General features: G+C 46.9%; 1 protein-coding gene across 1 annotated transcript in view; it reads left to right on the top strand.

Moving 5' to 3' along the window:
* POLE (DNA polymerase epsilon, catalytic subunit) overlaps window positions 1–21,721 on the top strand; it is a 90,129-nt gene that overhangs the window by 60,467 nt on the left and 7,941 nt on the right. Inside the window, 14 exon segments of the mRNA XM_061554752.1 lie at window positions 1,217–1,323; window positions 3,631–3,807; window positions 4,925–5,178; window positions 7,402–7,622; window positions 8,505–8,712; window positions 10,642–10,714; window positions 11,777–11,877; window positions 13,144–13,269; window positions 16,156–16,288; window positions 16,872–16,934; window positions 16,936–17,101; window positions 18,665–18,793; window positions 19,893–20,086; window positions 20,909–21,109. Coding sequence (XP_061410736.1) covers window positions 1,217–1,323; window positions 3,631–3,807; window positions 4,925–5,178; window positions 7,402–7,622; window positions 8,505–8,712; window positions 10,642–10,714; window positions 11,777–11,877; window positions 13,144–13,269; window positions 16,156–16,288; window positions 16,872–16,934; window positions 16,936–17,101; window positions 18,665–18,793; window positions 19,893–20,086; window positions 20,909–21,109 — 2,153 coding nt within the window.

Here is a 21,721-nt window from a genome sequence, read left to right as displayed (position 1 = left end):
CATTGAAATTGAGAGAAACAGAAATAACTTTAATCGCTCAGACAGCTACAGGCTTAGTGCGGCCTTGAAGCGTATTATTAAATAAGATACATTACAATTCCTTATAGGGGAAACAAACACTAACTAATTACTAACGTAGCATAATCACAATAAAACCCATTCCAAATTATTACTAATCTACAACTCGCATCGTAACAACTGCCTGAATACTAATCTAGTATATAATTACAATAACCCCCCCCCCCTCAAATCGTTGCACCTGATGAGTTAATGATGACGTCACCCTGCTGCTGCTCTATATAAGAACGGGAGACACAGCAGAGCCTAAACATTCTGGCGAATTGCCTGATGATGCTGGATGCAATTACCAGCGAAACGTCGTACTCAAATTGTAAATGTTGTGGTTTCACGCTTCAACACACCGGTGGGCTAAAGCAGTGAACTATTTGTCTTTTGTCAACGTGACACTTTTTTACTGATTGGCCGTGTCGGGTGGTGGAGTGTTACGACAAATTTATAAATAACGCGATCTAAACCCAAAAATGTTGATTATGAATGATATTTAATATCCAAGCCTCTGAATGAGAAAGTGTTTGTATGTGTGTGTAGAGGAGTTGTTATTTAGCGGTTAACGTGCTACACTACAAACCCGGTGACTCGAGTTCAATTCCCGCTCATGGTCAACACCAGTGACGATTATTTGACCCGGTTCTGGGCCTCCCCTGGGTCTACTCAGCCTCAAATGAACACCTGGTGTGACATAAACATCGCCACTGGGGAGAGAAAGGCGGCCGGGCATGGTGCTGTCCACCCACCCCCTTTGTGTGCCCTGCGGGCCTTCATAGGTGCTCGCTAAAAGTACTTGCCACACAAGTCTATTAAGGCTTTACGGGGTGTCTTTGTAGGGGAGCAGTAGTGTCATGATTAGTGTACTGTACTACGAACCTGGTGACCAGAGTTCGATTCCTGCTCACAGCCAACATCGGTGATGATAATCTGAACTCGTCCTGAACCTCTCCTAGATTGACTCAACATTAAATGAACACCTGGAGTAATCAATATATTAACATCAGCACTGAGAAAAAGGTGGTCAGGCATGGTCGTGGCCACCCACCGCCTCATTTGCCATGTCGGCCTTAATTAATGCTCGCTAATATCACTTTCTAACCGTCCGTGAAAGGCAATATGGGTGATCTTTGTTTTTGTGTGTGTGCAGGTACGATTCGCCACATGTACCTGTATCACTGCAGCCAAGGCAGCAAGGCCCTGCTGGGCCTCTTCATCCCCACGCAGAGGAAGGCCTCCGTGTTTGTGGTAGACACGGTAAAACTAACAGCACTTACACTCCTTTGCCTTAGTGCCATGATGGTAATTAATTATTACCAGAGCCATGAGCCTTGCTTTATCCCATCCAATGTCGTGTTGCCACCAGTCCAGGAATTGACATCTGTGTTTTGGTGGCAGCAGCAACTGATTTGCACAGAGATTTGGTACCATATTGTGTGGAATTTATTTCTAGTTTACTGCTCAGTTTTAATGGCAGACCTAGGCTGCTTGAGAAATATGTACGGGTATGGTTTGTGGAAAATGTGGTAACCTTAACTCCAACTGCAACCCTGCCATTGTTCCACAAGAGGGAGTCTGATAATAGTTTTTTTACCCTTTTATCTGGCAACAAAACTGACACCTTTTTTACAAGGAGTCATGATTGCATAGACCACAATACCTGCAGTCATAATGCAAACAAAAAACATAACTCTGATAATGTATGCACTGTCCTTGAAGTTGATTGGTCCACACCCGAGACAGCTTTCCTTAGAGCATAGTCTCACATGGTGTTGGACCAGATGACGCCAAAAGGTGTTGCCAGATAAAAGGGTAAAAACCAATTATCATATTTTTTACTGGCAAATGAGGTTCCAATGATGTAAGAGGGAGTCTGCTTGACACTTTCAGGGCATGACAGATTTTGAACAATTAAAAACTCGTTACAATCTGTTGTATTCATGTGCAACTGTTGCCATTCTAGCCTGAAAAGCTTCCAGAAAAAATGAAGGCCTCATTCATCTTTATTGATACATTTAATTTCCCTGCATTAATTGGTTATTTGGGTGTCTCTTATGTATGTATTTACATTGAAATTATTTCGCACCGTACGTAGCCAACCATGTTAATCAAAGGACATCAAACTGGACAAAAAAAGCAGTTCTAAATAAATGAGTTTTCAATCTATATTTAAAAGTGCATAGTTGCAGTGGCTTCCTAATATTGGAAGAAAAAGCGTTCCAGATGGCCACATGTGTTTCCTATCTCTTCGTATAATTATCATTATTACGGTTTGTTTACCCAGGAAAGCCTCAATCCTTTTTTTCAAGAGGGTCTTCACATGTTTTCACACCAAAAGGTGATCAAACTTCGTGTAATTCCAATTGAGTAACTCGCTGACCCACCCATACTGGACACCTGTATGGGTGGGTCAGCTCATAGGATTCCTCCAGTCTAAATAAAGATTTTGAGTAATTTGCAGGTAATTTTTCAGCATTGGAATGTTCGGCCAATGCCAGTTACATTGGGATATAGATATGGGAGGAAGGCAGAGAACCTGGAGGAAACACATACAGAAAAAGGAGAAATCATACAAACTTCACACACAGAGCTTGCCAAGTCAGGAATAGAGCCTAGACCCCTTTTGCCGAGGCATAAGTAGTAACTATGAAATGAGCAGAATTGAGTTATGAATTTAGCAACCACTGAAAGTCAATGTTTAATTTGTAAATGCAGCTGATGGCTCCAGAGCACAGTCTGTAGGTTTGCTGATATAATTTTCCAACAGTAAGCATATTCCATAATACAGGCGGTCTGTGGTTTATGACGATCCACATTTATAACGTTTATATAATGCCACCATTCACGACGTAAAAACCTGATTTACCATACAACTTCTAACATGACTCCGCACAAATTTTAACAGTCACTCTGGCTTCCGATGTGACTTGACGTGGATGTTTTTTTATTCTCAAGTGTTGTGGATTTTTACCTATTAAACCCCCGTTAAATGTGGCTGATAAAAGGATAAAACACATTGCATTATGATGTTTCTACTTCTTGATTTACGACGAGGCGGTTACCAGGAACGCATTGTGTTGTAAAAGCGGGGACTGCCTATACTTTTATCCTAAACATTATGTTCTTATAATAGGAGGATCCCATACGAACTCTGCAAAGAGAGGCGCCCTAGTTGGGATTCGGATCCAGGAACTTCTTGCTGTGAGGCACGAGTGTTACCACTGTGCTATCCTTTCGTAAGTGTGTGAGAGTTGGGGAGTGGTAGTGTGGTGGTTAGCTTGCTGCATTACGAACCCAGCGACCTGAGTTTGATTCCCGCTCACAGCCAACCCCAGCGATAACTATCTGAACTGGTCCTGGGCCTCCCCTAGGCCGACTTTGCCTCAAATGAGTACCTGGAGAGGTGTGTAAACATTGTCACTGGGGAGGCAAATGCAGCCAGGTGTGGGTGCTGGCAACCTACCCCATCATGTGCTGTGCCGGCATTCGTAGGTGCTTGCTAACAGCACTTGCCCCAACAGTCTGGTAAGGCTATATGGGCGATTGTTGTCTTTGATGTGGCAGGTCCGTAGTAACCAAATGCCGAACCTGGGCGTGGTGTTCACGGCGGAGCGCGCGGCGCTGCTCGCGATGCTGGGCGAGGAGCTGCTCCCGCCTCCGGAGCACGGCTTCGAGGTGCGCGTGGAGACCGACCTCAAGCAGGCCTACCGCGGCCTACAACGCCTGCTGCTCTCATACAAGGCGAGTGCCTCTGCCCCTGCCATCATGCACTACGGTGCCCACCCATCCTGGTTCACCCATGCCTGGCCTGGTGGCTCGGCCTGGGGGTTTACCCTCGAGTTATGAATTATGCTTCAGAGGCTTCGGGACCATATGGGATTGTTGTATTTTAAAGCCAATGAAGCACAGTATCTACAGACAACCTTGTATGGGTGAAATTTTTACTGCTGTGTACTAGTTACACGTATTTTAAAGATCATCAGCACGGCATAATTTGTCTTCAAACTGACGTCGATCTACATTCGGGCTGTTTTTATTAAAGTCGACCAGGTCTGTTGTTTTTGGGACCAATTTTTTATTTTACGATCATTTGTATTTTACCATCTCTACCTAGCTGAACGACAACAAACGCCGTTCACCACTAAGTGTCGGTGACATCACCACGGCGGTCGTGCCATGCTAGATGCACTTTGAGGCCACGTAAAGTGTCGAAGGCCTACTGTCAGGAGGTCACGGAACACAGACCCAGGTGCCATGGATTGACTAACTGTCAATAACTCACCACATAAATATACAGGTATCCCTCGATTTACAAAAGGGATGTGTTCTTCAAAAACACGTAAAACGAAATTTGGTGAATCGGAATGGCTTTCCCATTAATTTAATACTAAAAATGATCAATGTGTTTCGGACAGTCACTCCAAATATGCACCTATATCACTTTCACAATGGAAAAATATTAATAAAAAAACAAATATTAAAACGATTGAATAATAATTAATTTTGAAAAAAATTGTACCTTTTCACTAACTCACCAAAATATCTGCATGTTGGAATGGCTGGAAAGGTGATGTGGAGGCATTACTCTTGCACTGTAGGGACAGCGTGACGCTGTCGTGGATGAATGACGCAGCCTCCCGGATGCTTCTCGTTTGATCTCATGGCGTGTGCCGTGTGACATCATGTGAACACAGAAATTAGATTTCGTTAATCGAAAAGTGTCCATAATTTGTCAATTGCATTAAAACGCGAAGTTCTGTAAACGAACGTTCATAAATTGAGGGATACCTGTGCACGTTTCACAAGCTAGTACTTGCAAATTTGTACCACAACTCCTGCGCCCACCGCGTGTGAGCAGGACTCGCGTAAGGGCCCCACTCTGGTTGCGGTGGAGTCGGCGTGGCCATCCCAGCGCGTGCGCTCCGCTATGCCGGTGCTCGACGACTTCCCGGTGGTGTGGGTCGGCAGCGCCGGTGCGACGAGCCCGGCCGGCCCAGCGGACGACCCGCCCAGCCTCAGCGTCCTCGACTGGCAGAGGCAGGGGGGGCGGCACATGGTGCGCGCCTACCTGCGCGTCGACTCAACCCTTGCACGGATGTTCGACGTGGCACGGTGAGAGAGGGCTGGCTCTGAATAATCAAAAATAGCTATTACTGTGGTTTACTTATTTATCTATCCATCCAGGACAGCATTGGTTTTTACTTTGAGATTTTTTCATAAAATTAACGACAATTGTTATACAAGTGGGGAGGAAACCGGAGCACCCGGAGAAAACCCACGTGTGTGAGGAGGAAACACTCTATTTCCATCAGTATGGGAATTAGTCGACTTGCTGTACTTTGATATATCCTGGAGGAAATCGACGAACTATGAAGTTCTTTTTGATAGATGTCCAGTAGGGGCGAGTCAGCATGTTACAACAACAAACAATACAAAAAACAATAGGAGTGCAATGTATAGAAAACGTAAGCATGTCACTAAAATTAAATATAAATCTATATATATAAAATGCAAATTTGTGAATGTGTGTCTGTTCAAAATGTTTAGCGTACTTCCCGACATGCAACAAACTTGAAATTTGCCATATGGGTACTCTCCAGACTGTACACCATTGCAAAAATTATAAAATTTACTTTTGTTTTTTTGTGGGGGGGGGGGTGGGGGGGGCGCAATAATGCATATATTTTGCACGTCACATCTATCATGTGACCTGTATGCGGAAGCGTAACGGAGTGTGCCTGCTCATGTCACGCACCCCCCCCCCCCAAACCCTCCACGGGTAAAGTTAAATACAAATTAGTTGCAGGTGTAAGGCGTTCTTCCCGCAGCATTGGTTTATTATTTTAGTCGTTTACTGCCGTACGCACCCTGAAAGTTGTGTGTGTCTGCAGCAAACGTGTGTATGTGTACCTATGGACGCACGCACGTCTGTGTGTGGGGGGAGCGATAGTGTAGTGGTTAGCGCGCTACGCTACGAACCCGACGACCCGAGTTCAATTCCCGCTTACGGCCACCACCGGTGACGATTATTTGAACCGGTCCTGGGCCTCCCCTAGGTCGACTCAGCCTCAAACGAGTAACTGGTATGGTGTGTGAACATCACCACTGGGGAGATAAAGGCGGCCGGGCGTGGTGAATCCAAGTCCCGGGCGAAGCCGGGTAGGAAAGCTAGTAAAGTATATAAGTACAAATTGCATAAGTATATATTCCTGCTGATTTTTCAATACAAAGTGCAAGCTTGGGCAAGGCAACAAAATAACAATAACAGTCCCAGACTACACCAAGACAACACAGTTTCTCAACAAAATTGCACGTAAAAACTAAACTATCGATACACGGGTGAGGATCAAAGTTACAAATAACATTTGCAAATGTGGTTGTATGTAGCACATCCTCTCTTTTAATATATATGTTGAAGTTAAAGTTATATTAAGGGAGGGAACAAGGTTCTTCCAAAACGTTGGTGCTGCAACATCAAAGGCTTTATCGCCTATTTTAATTATTGTTCTAGGGAAAGTTAAAAGGCAATTAGGTGAACGTCTTAGGTTTCTTAGTTTTGCCAATGGGGTTAATGAATTAGCTAAGCATAGTTCAGATTTGCCAATAAGGATTTTATGGATGAACAGGGCCTAATGTGGATTTCTTCTTGCATCAAGTGATGTAAGATTGGATTTTAAGTAGAGGTCACAATGGTGGGTCCTGTATGGTACATCCAGTGCAAATCGAAGAGCAAAATGATAGAGAGGATTTTAGACACATGTTGTTATACTCGTTTTGTCACAGGGAGAGCGGCTGCATCCTGAACCATAGTACCTGGCAACCAACCAAATTTCTCCAAATCAGAATGCTGCTCTCGGTTCCAAAAACAGCTCCTTGATAAGAAAAGCATGCAGAATTGACCAATGGTAAGCAAGCAATGAATCATTGCTGGGCAGCCGAGGCATTCCCCCTGCACACGTGCATGTCACCAGCAAGGTGGTCTGGCTCCATGAGTGACCATTCACTTGGCCACAATATGCCTACTACAGCTCAACCACATCCAAGTGACTTCCTGACATGCATCTGCAACCAACGGGTGTTTCGCCCTTGTGACAAAGATCAATTATTGCAGTCATCCCAGTGTCAGCACGGTTAAAACCCTGCCTACATTCTTGAGTAGTTACTGCACCAAATGATCGCCTTGCCCACAACGTATGAATGTGGAATTTCCACCACTGGGCCAGGGCTGTAAAGAGATGAGCACCGCCTCAATGCACATCGGAGCAGGAAATCACGTGTGTGCCCACGTTGCGTTAAATTGCTGGGTGGCGAGCCGTAATGCTGATGCTGCTGCAGGTACCTGCACGTGCCGGTGGGGAACCTTCCCGAGGACGTGGAGGCATTTGGCTGTGACCTGTTCTTTGCGCGTCACCTACGGCGTAACAATCACCTACTGTGGCTCTCGGCCACGGGGCGACCTGACCTGGGCGGCAAGGAGGCGGATGACGGGCGGCTGGCGTGTGACACCCGCGACGCCAAATCCTTCCACATCAGCTGCCCCTCGGCCTACCACGCAGGTGCTGATGCGGTACTCAGACACGGGTTGTGTCAAACCCCTTTTGATATTGAGCTTTGGCACAGGGAAGTAACAATATAACTCGGACATATTCATACGCCTCCTTCACATGTTTGTTCTGCAGGATGAAAAATATGATTGTATTTTTTTACACATCCCATCAGTCGTGCACAGCCGTCTGGAAGTGGGTAATTTCAGCGTGCACTGGTTCAACACAAGAAGTCACTGGAACAGTTTCAAAATTAAGTGGCTCATCAGCAGTCAGGCTGCGGGATTATTTGGTGTATTATTGAGTTTAATGTTAAACTAGGACATATCTCATTGAGAAGATACTCACCTATAAGCATCTGCCAGTTTCCTAGCATTTGTGCAAGCAAACCTGCCTCTGCCGATGAAACGCTGAATGAGGAAAACCAGTCCAGAGTTTGCTTCTATTTAACCAAAATTGCTGTATTATGGACTCCTGGAAGGGTGTTTGGCTGATTGGATCTGTAAAAATATTTTTGTTTCATGCATAAGAACTAATCGTGGAAGGGGAGTGTGGTGTCAACTTTGTTAATTTGTGGTGGTTAAGCATGGCAGTGACTCGAAGGATTAGTTACGGCTTGGCTTGGCTCAGGCTTGGCTCTGGCTCGGCTCTGGCTCAAGTGAGCCAACTCAAAGCCATACATAACTTGTGCTGTGGACTTCCATGAGCTGTGCCCTAAGTAAGCCACAGCATAGCCGCTCATGCATCTTTGGAAACAACTGAGCGGCTCAAGCCAGTACCGAACTATGTCTAAAGACGTGGCCCTGACACTGCAGACCACCCAACGGGTGATGAAGCCACGAACCAGATCTTTTCCTCTGGCACCTGCTCCCCTCTCCACGTCTCCGTGCACAGTCTGCGCGGAGTTGGACATCCAGTCGCTGGCGGTAAACGCCGTGCTGCAGTCGCACCACATCAACGACCTCGAGGGTGGAGCGAGCGGCGGCGTGAGCTTCGACTCGGCGCCGCAAGCCTCGCTGGCCGACATGATGACATCCGGCACGTCCTCCAACACGGCATTGGCGAGCTACGACGAGGCCGCGCTGTGCTCCAACACCTTTCGGTGCGGCCTCCCCACCCCATCCAACATTGGCTGTTGCCCACACGAGCGCCGACCCGTTAATGCTATTATTGTTGCGATGCTCGTTTATCCAGGAAAGCCTCACCGAGCCTTAAACTGTTTTTTCGTGAGTGTCCTGCTATGTTTTCGCAGCAGGGGGCAATGATTGCTACTTTTTTCCCAATTTATCAGAATCAGAATCTTTATTTATCCTGGAAGTATCCGATGAGCTATGAAGCTCTTTTTCACAAATGTCCAGTAGGGGTGCGTCAGCAAGTTACAACAACATAAATACAAACAAATAATTAAATAATTTGCGATGCCATCTTTAAAATGTTGCCAAATTTGGCAAAATTTTAAAGATGGCATAGGACCTCATGGTTTCTTCTAACGTTAACATTTTTATTAACGGTATGTTTACGTTATGCATGCGGGCGCCAATCCGAGCACTCATAAGTGGGCTGAGCATACATCGGCCAATGAGCGACTCCCATTTATGAGCATTTAGACCTCGACTGGCTTTGTTTAAATTTCGATTTAAAGCTTTCGTGACTGCAGGGATTCATCTTCTTGGTTCTTTCGGTAAAGTCACGTAGAAGGGAAGTAATAAAATAATAAACATAAAACACAACAAAACAATTCTCACGACGTTTCGGCCACAACGCAAGCAGCCGTCCTCAGGTGAAGAATGAAACACCACCAAGCTTGGAGCGTATATTTAAGCTGGATTGGAGGGGGGGGAGGTGGGAAGAAGAGCGCCTTGACAAAATAATTTGCATATCAAGAGGAATTTAGCATATGGAAAATGCGTAGGAGGTGGGCAGGGGGGTTTCAAATTAATATTATGCCTGTGCATTATGCAGGATTAGCAGCATCAAAGGGAGGGGGAAGGGGGGTAGCATTAACAAAGGAAAGGAATGTTAATAGTATGTAGCTGCAGTTACTAAACAACCACGTAAAAAACTAAAGTATAAACTACATAAACAACTAAAGTATAAACTACATAGCATCATCAGTATACTTACTATACTCTACAATAAGCTGAGTTACTAACAGTAAGTAATACATTACAATTCTACGTCGTAAAAATTATATAATATGCTTCCATCTAAACTTTATTCTCTTACATCACACGGTGTAGACTTGTGTGATGTAAGAGAATAATATGCTTCCATCTATACTTTATTCCTTGCAGTCACGAAAGCTTCAAATCTAGAATTTCATGGAATGGTTTAAAAACGTTAACCAAGAGATTACTGTACATCACAGCACACTGGCAGAATTAACGAGGGTAGCCTCCAACAAGCAGTGACCACTTCTCTGGGTAAATAATATGCATAATAAAAATAAGAATAAATAATTTACAGAATGTTTTATTCACTGCTGGGCTGAGCCTATGAAGTGACAACTTAGATTTCACAGTCAATTGTGAACCAGGCTGAGCCGTCAACTCCCCACACCTGACATCTGCTTTGCCCGTGGGTGACGGCCTGATACAAACCCAGGTTCTCAGAGGCAGTGACCCTCTGAGCCGCCAGGTGATTGGCTGAATATGATTGACTGTTTGAATGCTTGTGATGTGGAGACTTTCTGTGCTGTGGTGCGGTGTAGTGCAACGGTTAGTGGTGCGGTCGTGTAGCGGTTATCTCACTGCGTTACGAACCTAACGACTCGAGTTAAATTCTCGCTCAAGGCCAACACTAGTAACGATTATCTGAGACGGTCCTGGGCCTCTCCTAGGTTCACTCAGTCTCTAATGAGTACCTAGTGCGGTGTGTAAGCATCGCTACTGGGGAGACAAAGGCGACCGGACGTGGTGGTGTCCACCCACCCCCTCGTGTACCGTGCCGGTCTTAATAGGTGTTCGCTAACAGCACTTGCCCCTACAGTCTGTTAAAGGCTATATGGAGAATCTTTGTCTTTTTGGTGCAGCGTACTCAAGGGCATGGTGGTCGGGTGGGTGCGGGAGATCAGCCGCTTTCAGAACGCGTACGCCGACAACCAGGTACCACCCGCATCGGCGCCCAGTGCGGCAAGATGCCGCCTGCTTCACGATGGACCCTAAAGATCCCATGATGTTATTCGAAAGAGAGTAGGCTGTTATGTGCCCATGTCACAGTCTAAATTGGAAAATTGGTAAGCACAATCCAACTTTAGCCCACTATTGCAAAAACCTAGCCAGGACCTTCCCAAAAAAAAGTCATGAGCCTCAGTGAGGCTTTCCTTGGTAAACAAAATAATTAATAAAAGCATTTAAAAACAGTGAAAATATTAAAAAAAAGATTTTTAATCTGCGTATACTCCACGAATCTTAAAATTGAAGGAATTATTTTAGCACGAGTCAAATATACATATATGTAGTTATGGCGATACTGTATTCTTAGTCATGGCTCAGCTCTGGCTTGGCCACTGACAGCTCAGCTCAGGTTTGAGCTGCTCTGTTGCTGTCAAAGATGCATGAGCGGCTCAGCCATAGCTTGGTTCAGGCTCAGCTCATGGAAATCTGCAGCATCACTGTGTTCATTTTCAGAGCCGGCTCAAGTTAGCCGCATGGCTTTGAGCCAGCTCACTTGATCCAGAGCCAAGCCTGAGTTGAGCCGTGGCTATGAACACGGCACCTAGTTAGTGTCTTGTGAAGATTAGAGGCATGTCAGAATCAGAATCTTTATTTAGACTGGAGGAATCCGATGAGCTATGAAGTTCTTTTTCACAGATATTCAGGAAGGGCGGGCCAGCAAGTTACAACAACAAACAGTACAAAAAACGATAGTGCAATGTAGAGAAAGGGTAAGCAAGTCACGAAAAATAAATATCAATAAATTATATCAGTACAAATTGCATAAGTACATAAATTCCTGCCGATTTTTTTTACACAATGCAAGCTTGGGCAAAAGGCAGAAAAAACTGTCCCACACTTAGACAACACACAGTCCCTCAATAAAATTGCACATGAAAGTTTAACTATCGAATCTGTATGGGTAAGGATAAAAGTTACAAATAACATTTGAAAATGTGGTCGCATCTGGTGAAACAAAATAAACGTAAGCGTTGTCACGTCACTGTGCAGGTGACGCATTTCCACCGCTGGGTAAGCTCACCGGCATCGCTGCTCTACGACCCTGCGCTCCACCGCACGCTGCACACCGCCATGAAGAAGCTCTTTCTGCAGTGAGTGCCTCTCACATGCCACCAAGCACAAAGGTCTCCCGTGTAGCCATAACAGACTGTAGGAGCAAGTGCTGTTAGCTAGCACCTAATGAAGGCCGGCACAGCACACAAAACGGTGGTGTGGCCAGCAACCACGCCCGGCCGCCTTTGTCTCCCCAAGTGCTGATGTTTACACACACTGCAACACGTACTCTTTTAACGTTAATCATTTAATGCAGCTGATATTCGTACCATAACTTATAAAACAGTGCTGTCATTGATGACGCTGTGTATCACAGGCGAATATAGTCCACCACTTGGGGAGTGATGTTGCTACATGTTTTCCAAATTGAGTAATGTGCAGGGAACGTTTCAGCATTGGGATGTTTGGCCAATACCAGACACGATGTTTGTTTTACACCAAAACCTTACCCATCGCTGGGGGTTACGTTCTTGAAAATAGCTACCATCGGCAAATTCGCGATCCGCAAACTGAAAGGCAAATGGGAAAACTAGGGTTTGATTCACGGTTCATGATACGATACCCCCTCCTTTTGTTTTTATATTACCCTACATTAACCCAAATATAAAACTGTTAATATTTAAATGTAAAATATTATGAATATTTTCTACAGTCTTAAATATAACTCGTATAGCGAATGTATAGACTTTAGTTTTAAATATAGTGTATTGTACACATATGTAAACCTGAAAATAAAGACAATGTCAATGATACCGCACTCGCACATTTCGTAAACCTACCTTGTGGTTCAACTTTCTCGCGTAGAGACATCGTCTTCCTCTGCTTCTCTTCATTACATTCACTACCAATTAATTTTCTTTTAGGGGTCATAGCAAAATGTATAAATAAGGGCACTGATAAAGTACAAAAAATCACATGGTGGAACCTTGCTGCCTCACTGGATGCCGGGGGCATGTGAACTGGAACCCGCTATGGGCTGCATGGTAGACGAGATGGCACGTATGTTCTTCAGTCCAGTAACGATGCTTACAGGAATCTAACAGTTAACTGTGAATGGTCAAAAGCCATAGGGCACGCGATCAATAAACTTTACCTCAATAAATTTGACGTGAATGGTCAAATTCGCAACGGGAAAGGTTTTGGTGTATTAACTGTGGGAGAAAACCGGAGAACCCAGTAGAAACCAATACAGAACAGAGAGAGAACATACAAACCCAACACGCAGAAACACGCCAGTGTCGGGAATGGAACACATGCCTTTGTTGCTGTGCGGCGTGTGTCACTACCCTTCCCACGACATGCAGGCTCATCTCGGAGTTCAAACGGCTTGGCTCGCAGATTGTCTACGCTGACTTCAACCGCATCATCGTGTGCACGCGGAAACACCGCATCGAGGATGCCATCGCCTACATGGAGTATGTGACCCGCAGGTGAGGCCTCACGTCGGACGCACACACACTTACGCACTGCTGTACACACGCGCACACACCCACTGCTGTACACAGACACACTGCTGTACATGCACACACACACTGATATACACTCGTACACACTACTGTACACACGTACACACACACACACTGCTATACACTCGCGCACACCAGACTATTAGGGCAAGTGCTGTTAGCGAGCACCTATGAAGGCCGGAATGGCACGTGACAGAGTGGGTGGCCAACACCTTGCCTGCGTGCCTTTGTCTCCCTAGTGACGATGTTTATACTCTGCACCAGGTACTCATTTGAGGGGGGAGGCCCAGGACCAGTTCAGATAATCGTCACTGGTGTTGGTCGTGAGCGGGAATTTAACCCAGGTCGCCAGGTTCGTAGCACAGTGCGCGAACTGTTACACTACTGTACCACATCATTCCGTCTCTTCTCTAACCCGTGCTGCGCCCGTTTAGCCCCCTCGATCCGGCCGAACAAAAGCTGTTTAGGCATGCGGTGGCTGGGCATGCGGGCTACATGACCCAGCCAACGCAGCCTTGCCTTGCCGGAGAAGCTCACCGATGGGACTTTGCCCAGATCTTTCAAGAATTTGTGAGCTCCTCACTCAATCCAGCCTGGTTAAACCCAGGATGGATCGTAGGCAGGCCAGCCTAAATGTTTCTAACCGGCGAAGATGCTCCATTAGGGGGGTCCACGTTTCGCAAGCATAGAGAAGGGAGGGAATGACTGGCCGAGAAGACCTGAAGCTTCGCGCGAAGCGACAGACCAGGCAGCTTCCACACAGCGTTACACAGCCGATGAAAGGACAATGCCGCTCGACTGATTCGGAGAGAGACCTTTGCTGCGAAACTGAAACTAGTCATAAGCACACTGCCCCATGACTTATGGGGAGTTGAGGTTTTTTAGTGTTTAATCACATTAAATAACTAGGCAGGTGCTTTGTTTTGGTGGGGCTAATAGTAGGGTCATCAGCCATCCTTTGACCGTACCTGATCATCGATGAGCCTCCCATTGTATCTGTACCATATGGAAATTCCTGTGGTATGGCCATGAAAAGCATCTCGAAATACGTTGTCAAAAATATATTAAATGAAAGTAGGAGCCAGAAGACATCCCTGTCACACCCCAAGGTGAACATGGAATGGCTCTGATTCCCGGCCATGTAGCTTTACCTGGGGCTGGCCACCATCATGAAGGTCCTTAATGATTGTGAGCAGATGGTCGGGGACCCCGAAAGCATGAAAAATAACTCAAGATTCCTAGCCTAGATTGGTGGTATCATCGGCCTTAACCAGGTCAATAAAGCAGAGATGTATGTTCTGTTGAAACCCCGACATCTGTTATACAGAAGACAAATTGGGGCTCCGTAAGCCTTTCCTCACAAAAGACAAAGATCCTCCATATAGCTGTAATGGGCTCAAAGATAGGCGCACACAACTTCTTGGGAGGCAACACTTTATTAACTCAACGTACACTTAGCATAGGGTGGTGACGACCGACCTATTCTAACTAACACACACCATCTCTCACTAACACGGACTCTCGGATACCACGAGTGTGACCCAGCCAGGAGGGCTACTGGCTGGTCCGCTGACTGGAGGCTTGACTCTTCACGAGGTGTCTTCACGATGCATCTTCATTCTTGACACGGGCAGCCTCAAGCCCGGTGAGGAGGCTGCTTATATGGGCCTCGGCGTGTCCGGGCCCCACCCCGGTCACGCCTTCCTTCGAGAACCCTCTCGAAGCTGCTCGGCTGTCCACGTGGCCCCCCAAGATGCCCCCCGGGCCCCCGGCCCCCATCTTGATCCGGTCACGTGTCCAGCCGGGTTCACTCAGAGTGCCACGGCCTTACACAACCTCCGTGGCCTCACCCACGGCCTCCAGATCCCTGAACCGGCCCTGACGTCATTCCCGCCTCCAGACGGGATGACGTCATGTGCGTTTGTGTAGACCTGCGTGGTAGTGACGCTCCCCCGCATAGTGACATCACACGTGCGTGTGTGTACACAGTAGTCACTACATAGCCTTAACAGACTGTAGGGGCAAGTGCTGTTAGCGAGCACCTATAAAGGCCGGCACGGCACACGAGGGGGTAGTGGCCAACACCACGCCCGGCCGGCTTTGTCTCCCTAGTGGCGATGTTTACACATTGCACCAGGTACTCATTTAAGGCTGAGTCGACCTAGGGGAGGCCCAGGACTGGTTCAAATAATCGTCACTGGTTTTGGCCATGAGTGGTAATCGAATCCGGGTCGCCAGGTTCGTATCGCAGCGCACTAACCGCTACACTACCGCTCCCCTTTCCTCACACGCTGCTGCTCTCATACACTGCTGCACACACAAGACCCGCGTATAAGCGTGCACACGCACATGCGGCCCTGGACAGTTAATGCTCTTTAGGAGTGGTGCTGGCCACACCAGCCTCTCGTGCGCCCTCCCGGCCTTAATAAGTACTCGTTGCAGCACTTGTTGCCGCATCAGTCCAGACGGCTACACGGATCTCTCTTTCTGAATGTGTGCGTGCCTGTGTGTCTGTCTGCGTGTGTGTCTATGGGGAACCGTGGTTCTGTGGTTCGCGCAATGTGCTATAAACCCGGCAACCCGAGTTCAATTGACGCTCATCACCAACTGCCGTGACGATTGTCTAGACCGGTCCTGGGCCTCCCCTAGGTCGACTCGGCCTAAAATTAGTACCTCGTGCAGTGTGTAAACATCCCCTCTGGCTAGACAAAGGCGGCCGGGCGTGGTGGTGGCCACCCACCCCCTCGTGTGTCATGCAGGCCTTTTCGGTGCTCGCTAAGCATTTGCCCCAACAGTCAAGTTAAGGCTATACGGAGGATCTTTGTGTGTGTTACCTCGCTTTTGCGGTAGCATCAACTCACGGGAGATCTTCCACTCCATATCCATCTCCTACTCGCGCTGCTGGGAGACGCTGCTCTGGCTCGACTCATGCAACTACGCGGGCATCGTGGGGCAGCTACCACCTGCCCTGCTGGGGGAGGAGGTAATGTGTTTATCATTATTATCATTGTTCACCAATTTACCAATTATTATTATGCTACTTTATCCAGAAAGCCTCAATGAGTCTCAACCCTTTTCATGAAGGTACTGCCACATTTTCACACGAGGAGATGACGATTGCTATGTATCTCCCAAAGGACTAATTTGCGGGTAATTGTTTTATTTGGACCACAACCATGGAACACAATGGCCTACGCTTCATCGAATGCCATCCGAGTATGTTTAACGTCTTCTGGGAAACAGATGGCACGTAGCATTTTATGGTAAATGCACCCGCAGTATTGACTCGAGTGGTCTGTCAGAATCAAAAAAGCAGCCAACGCACTTCTGCTGTGCTTGTCACTGCCCCTATTTGCTCCTGCAAAATCACTTAATTATCATCACTGAAGTCTTCACCCAGTGAAGCCTCATTGAACCCACTCATTTGCATTGCAGTTTGTACTGGTGCTGGCCACCCACCCCCTCGTGTGCATGCCAGCCTTCATAGTTGCTTGCTAACAGCACTTGCCCCAATAGTCTCTTAAGGCTATAAAGGGGATCACTGTCTATGTATTATATATCCGCAGGCCGGCATAAAGACTCCTGCAAAAAAAAGACGGAAGAGGAAACCTTCAGATGGATCAAATGTAGGAAAACGATTATGAATGTTCCGAGGAGGAGGATGATGGAAATGAAGACGGTGGCGATGATGAAGAGGATGCCATGGATGAGTCTCGTCTTGACAACCACTGGAACTTGGCGCTGTTTTTGCCGCAGGCCGCCTCCTGCCAGACGTACTTCCTTACCATCGTGAGCGGTCAGTGGCCATTCTTATTGCGCAAGGCTATCAAAAAGGGGCTGTGTTTCACAGACACAATCTGTGGTATATTTACAGTAAGGTGTGATGTTGCTATTTATAATCCCTATTGAGTCATTTTGAAATTTAGACCATTATACCAGCACACAATGACATCACAGGATCTTGAATGTCCACTGTGAAGCAGACGGGGCGTAGTTATGGTTAATCCACCCGAAGTATTAACCATTTACCGTTCCGATGACGTAAGTGTATGTCATCAGTTTGTCTTCCGCTTTCATCCCGTCATTGGAATGGAACCAGAAGAAAACATAAAATTACTTAATCGGTAACGAGGCTCCCACAAGACCATGCGGGAGGGTGTGGTACAGCTTGGCACCAGCTACCATAGAATGCGGTTGAGTCACTACAGAATGCAATGTCTTTAAAAAAACAGCGCTATGCCTCTCTAAATAAAATTAACACTGAATCACTTGTACGTTCCGAGATTCAGTGGTGAATGGGATCCACCCTGCAACTTGCAGTCGTTTCGGAACGAAAAGGGCTAAACATTGCGGCCTGCTACATTAAAACCGGGAACTTCAACAACAAGAGGTGAACATCCTACCGTTAGGCCATGTCATCACCAAATCAATGGTAACTATGTGTCTCAATATGCAGTATGGGCCTATTTGAAGCGTATATGTATGCAGGCAAAAATGGTTGCACTGGGTGGGGCATGTATACAGGAAGGGGGAGGGACAATTACCGAGACAGGCATTGGAGTGGTCTCCACGAGTCTGGCAACAAAAGGGGAAGACCTAAAAGTGCTGGGATGATACTGTCAGGGCATTACTTGGGAGGTCGCGTGTCTGCTGGACAACAGCTGTAGAATCTTATGGAGGGTGGAAAGTGCTGGCGATGAGGTACAATGGCATCCACAGCTTTGGCCACAATGACGTCTCGATCTTGATTCACTTGTGCACGTCTCTGTATGTGTGTGCAGCATCTGTGGAGCGGTAGTGTAGCAGTTAGCGAGCTGCGCTTCGAACCTGGCGACCCGAGTTTGATTCCCTCTCACGTCCAACACCAGTGATGATTATCTGAACCGATCCTGGGCCTCCTCTAGGTCGACTCAGCCTCAAATGAGTACTTGGTGCCGTGCGTAAACATCACCGCTAGGGAGACAAAAGTGGCCGGGCATGGTTGCTGGCCACCGACCCTGTCGTCTGCCGGTCCGGCCTTCATAGGTGCTCGATAACAGCACGTGCCCAAGGTTATACGGGGGATCTTTGTATTGTAGCATATATAGTTGGGAGGGATAGTATAGCAGTTAGCGCTCTGCGCTGTGAACCCCGAGACTCGAGTTAGATTCCCACTCGCGGCCAACGCCAGTGATCTGAACTGATCCTCAGCCTCTCCTAGGGCAACTTAGCCTCAACTGAGTAACTGGTGCAGTGTGTAAACATCACCACTTGGGATACAAAGATGGCCGGGCATGGTGCTGGCCACCCACATCGTTGTGTGCCGTGCCAACTTTCAACAGTTTGTTAAAGGCTATACTGGGATCTTTGTCTTTTGCAGCATATATCATGGCAGTGTACCACAGCCTGCAGGAGGAAATGAAGCGAAACGAGCCCGGAGACACCCCGGTGAAGCGGAGGGGACACGGGAGCCAGTCCACACAGGCTGCAGACAAGGACGGCTTGCCTGGTAGACACGCTCCCACATGCGCACGAAATCACTCACATGCACACGTGAGTCAGTGCATGTCGGCCATCTCCGGCAGTGGCAGATTCTAGGGCAAGTAAACATTTAAATTGTTGCCCATTTTTAAAGCACCATTTTTAAAGTTACTTTCCACGATTAGGGTCTTCATGACCAGTTACTTTCCACGATTAGGGTCTTCACGATTAGGGTCTTCATGCCGTCAACTGACAGTCATCAGCTGTCAGTGGAGCTACGAGAGCTACACACGGCCAACGAGGAGGCAATCACATGACTCTCCAATTACGCAAGCGCTTGAACGTCCATGACTCAGACACTGACAACTGATGGACACAGCCACATCACAGGGAGCCTTGTACAGAAATAGAGAAAATAAAACCCCTCATTGAATAATCTAAACTTCGAATTGATCAAGTACTGCATATCTGTGATTGACTCAAATATAAGTATTCATCATGAGCCATGGTCGATCTGCTGGTTGAAGGCCTCCCCAAGCTGCTCACCACCTCCCAAAGTCCCGTGATGCAACCGGTTCCCCTTTTCCTAAAGAAACATTTTGACAATCAAGAGCATTATTGTCAGCACATGAAATGTTGACAGGTGTCCATTCAAGCCCAAGGAATGTCAATCTAATGCCTATTGTAAATTGTAATACATTTATACTTCCCTCTTGCGTTTTTTCCTACCCCACACCTACTGCTTTAAACCAATTGGAAGCATGCTTAAATGTCATGTGACCTTAAAGTGATTAACTAATTGTAGATGTGATATTGCTCAATTTAAATCTTGTATGCCGAACCAGAACCAATCCATGATAAGCCGGCCTCATAAGTCATGTCAATCTGGCTCGGTCCATACACAACTCAAACACGGCAACACCACATCATCTGCATGCTTCTCGAATTGTTTGCTGCATGTGACAACGGTGGCATAGCTCGATTTCTGCAGGGGAAAAACAATCTTGGTACCACGTGAGCGGCACCGAGCTGGCTGCGCCGACGGCCTCACCATACTGCCCCGGCCTGGCTCAGTTGTGCAGTGGAAAGAGAGGTATGTGTGCGCGTGTGTTTCTTCGCTTGTGCAGGCACGACGTCGTTCTGTCAGGAGTACGTTGCCGGGGAACTTACACACAACCTCTTCACCATCACCCAGAAGATCCAGCGGCGTGTGACAGGCCGGCGGAACGCAGATGGCTTGTCGCCCCTCTTCCCTGAGCTTCCGGGGTCTCACCTACCCCTGGCCAACCCAGCTCTCGAGTTCGCTAAGGCCGTGTGTAAGGTACGTGGGGGGCATGTGTGCATGTGGGTGCGTGTAAGTAGTGTACCGGTAAGTGCGCTGCGCTACGAACCTGGTGGCCCGAGTTTGATTTCCGCTCACGGTCAACATCAGTGACGAATATCTGAACCAGTCTTGGGCCTCCCCTAGGTTGACTTGGTCTCAAATAAATACCTGGTGTGCTGTGTATGATTAATACACCCTCAATATTAACCAGGGTGTGAAAAATAAGAATAGGTTTTATATTTTAATACTGGAAAAAAGGTCCCATGATTTAACCAAGGTGGTCTGCTATATTCTAATCGCAAACCTCTACAATAAGCTGTAGACAGGCTACCCGCTTGGCCATGTCGCCATCTCAATTCTGTAATCTGCCGACACATTTTATTTGGGCTGCGATTACTTTCGTAATGAGTAAATATCTCTAAATCCACCTTGGTTCTGGTGCCTCGATGTTACTGCGTGGGAGGTGTGATATCAACAACAAACGAGGAAGATGATGCTGATAATGGTTTAGGGTGGCAGGGTGACGCAGTGGAAACACTCGCGCCTCAGCTCGGGCGGCTTTCTGTGTGGAGCTTGTATGTTCTCCCTCTGTACACATTTCATCCAGGTTCTCCGGTTTTTTCTGATAGCTAAAAGAAAATCCATACCATTTAACCGGCATTGGCCAAACATCCCATTGTTGAAAATTTACCTGCAAATTACTTATCAAGATTTCCCCCTACCGTAATAACTTTGGCAAGACCATACGGGGAAAAAAGAGTCTTGTGACTCAGGGAGGCTTTCCTGGGTGCAACAATGATGGTTATTGTGGGTGTGCAGGTTCTGTCACTGGATGGTGCAGTGGCGCTGCAGGTCAGCAAACTGCGCAGGGATCTGCTTCGCTTGCTGGACGTGGGGGAGTTTTCGAGTGACGCAGAGTTCCGGGATCCATGCCTCTCGCTAGTGCTGCCTGAGCTCATCTGCCACCACTGCAACTACTGCCGTGACATCGACTTGTGCAGGGAACCAGCACTGGCTCAGGTGGGTAGCCGAAACTCGCAGAAAAGACAGATATCCTCTGTATCGCGTTTAACAAACCGTTGGGCTAAGTCCTGTCATTGAACACCTGTTGAGACCAACATGGCACGTGAGGAGGTGGGTGGCCAGCACCAAGCACGACAGTCTTTGTCTCCCCAGTGGTGGTGATTACACACTGCTTGAGGTACTCATTTATGGCTGAGTTGACCTTAGGGAGACCCTGGACTGTGTTCATTGCACAGTGTGCTTCTGCGCCACCACACTCTCTACATATAACCACACACTCATGTCTCATTTTCCACGTCCCTTTTGTATTTTGATCAATGTCAATTGGCGTATAATTTTAATGCAATTTGAATGCAATTAGCATCAATTGTAAATTTAATTTGATTACCACAATTTGATGTGTACACAAGAATCGATTTTTATCATGCATCATTTCTTGCCTGTAATGACATAACATACAGAGCAGTGCCAAACCTCAACTTATTTTTGACTGATTCATCTAAATATTTCACCCAAATAATCCCTTGATGGAACATCTTGTTATCAAACAAAACTACACCTTTTCTTTCAGGCGAGTACTCGATTTCAGCGGTTCCAAACCTTTTTGAG

The sequence above is a fragment of the Lethenteron reissneri genome, chromosome 20 (genome assembly GCF_015708825.2).
Source record: "Lethenteron reissneri isolate LAM-NWPU_2019-01 chromosome 20, ASM1570882v1, whole genome shotgun sequence".
In the NCBI taxonomy this organism is placed as follows: Eukaryota; Metazoa; Chordata; class Hyperoartia; order Petromyzontiformes; family Petromyzontidae; genus Lethenteron; species Lethenteron reissneri.
Note: the sequence above shows the minus strand (reverse complement) of the source record. Positions and strands in the feature narration are given on the sequence as shown.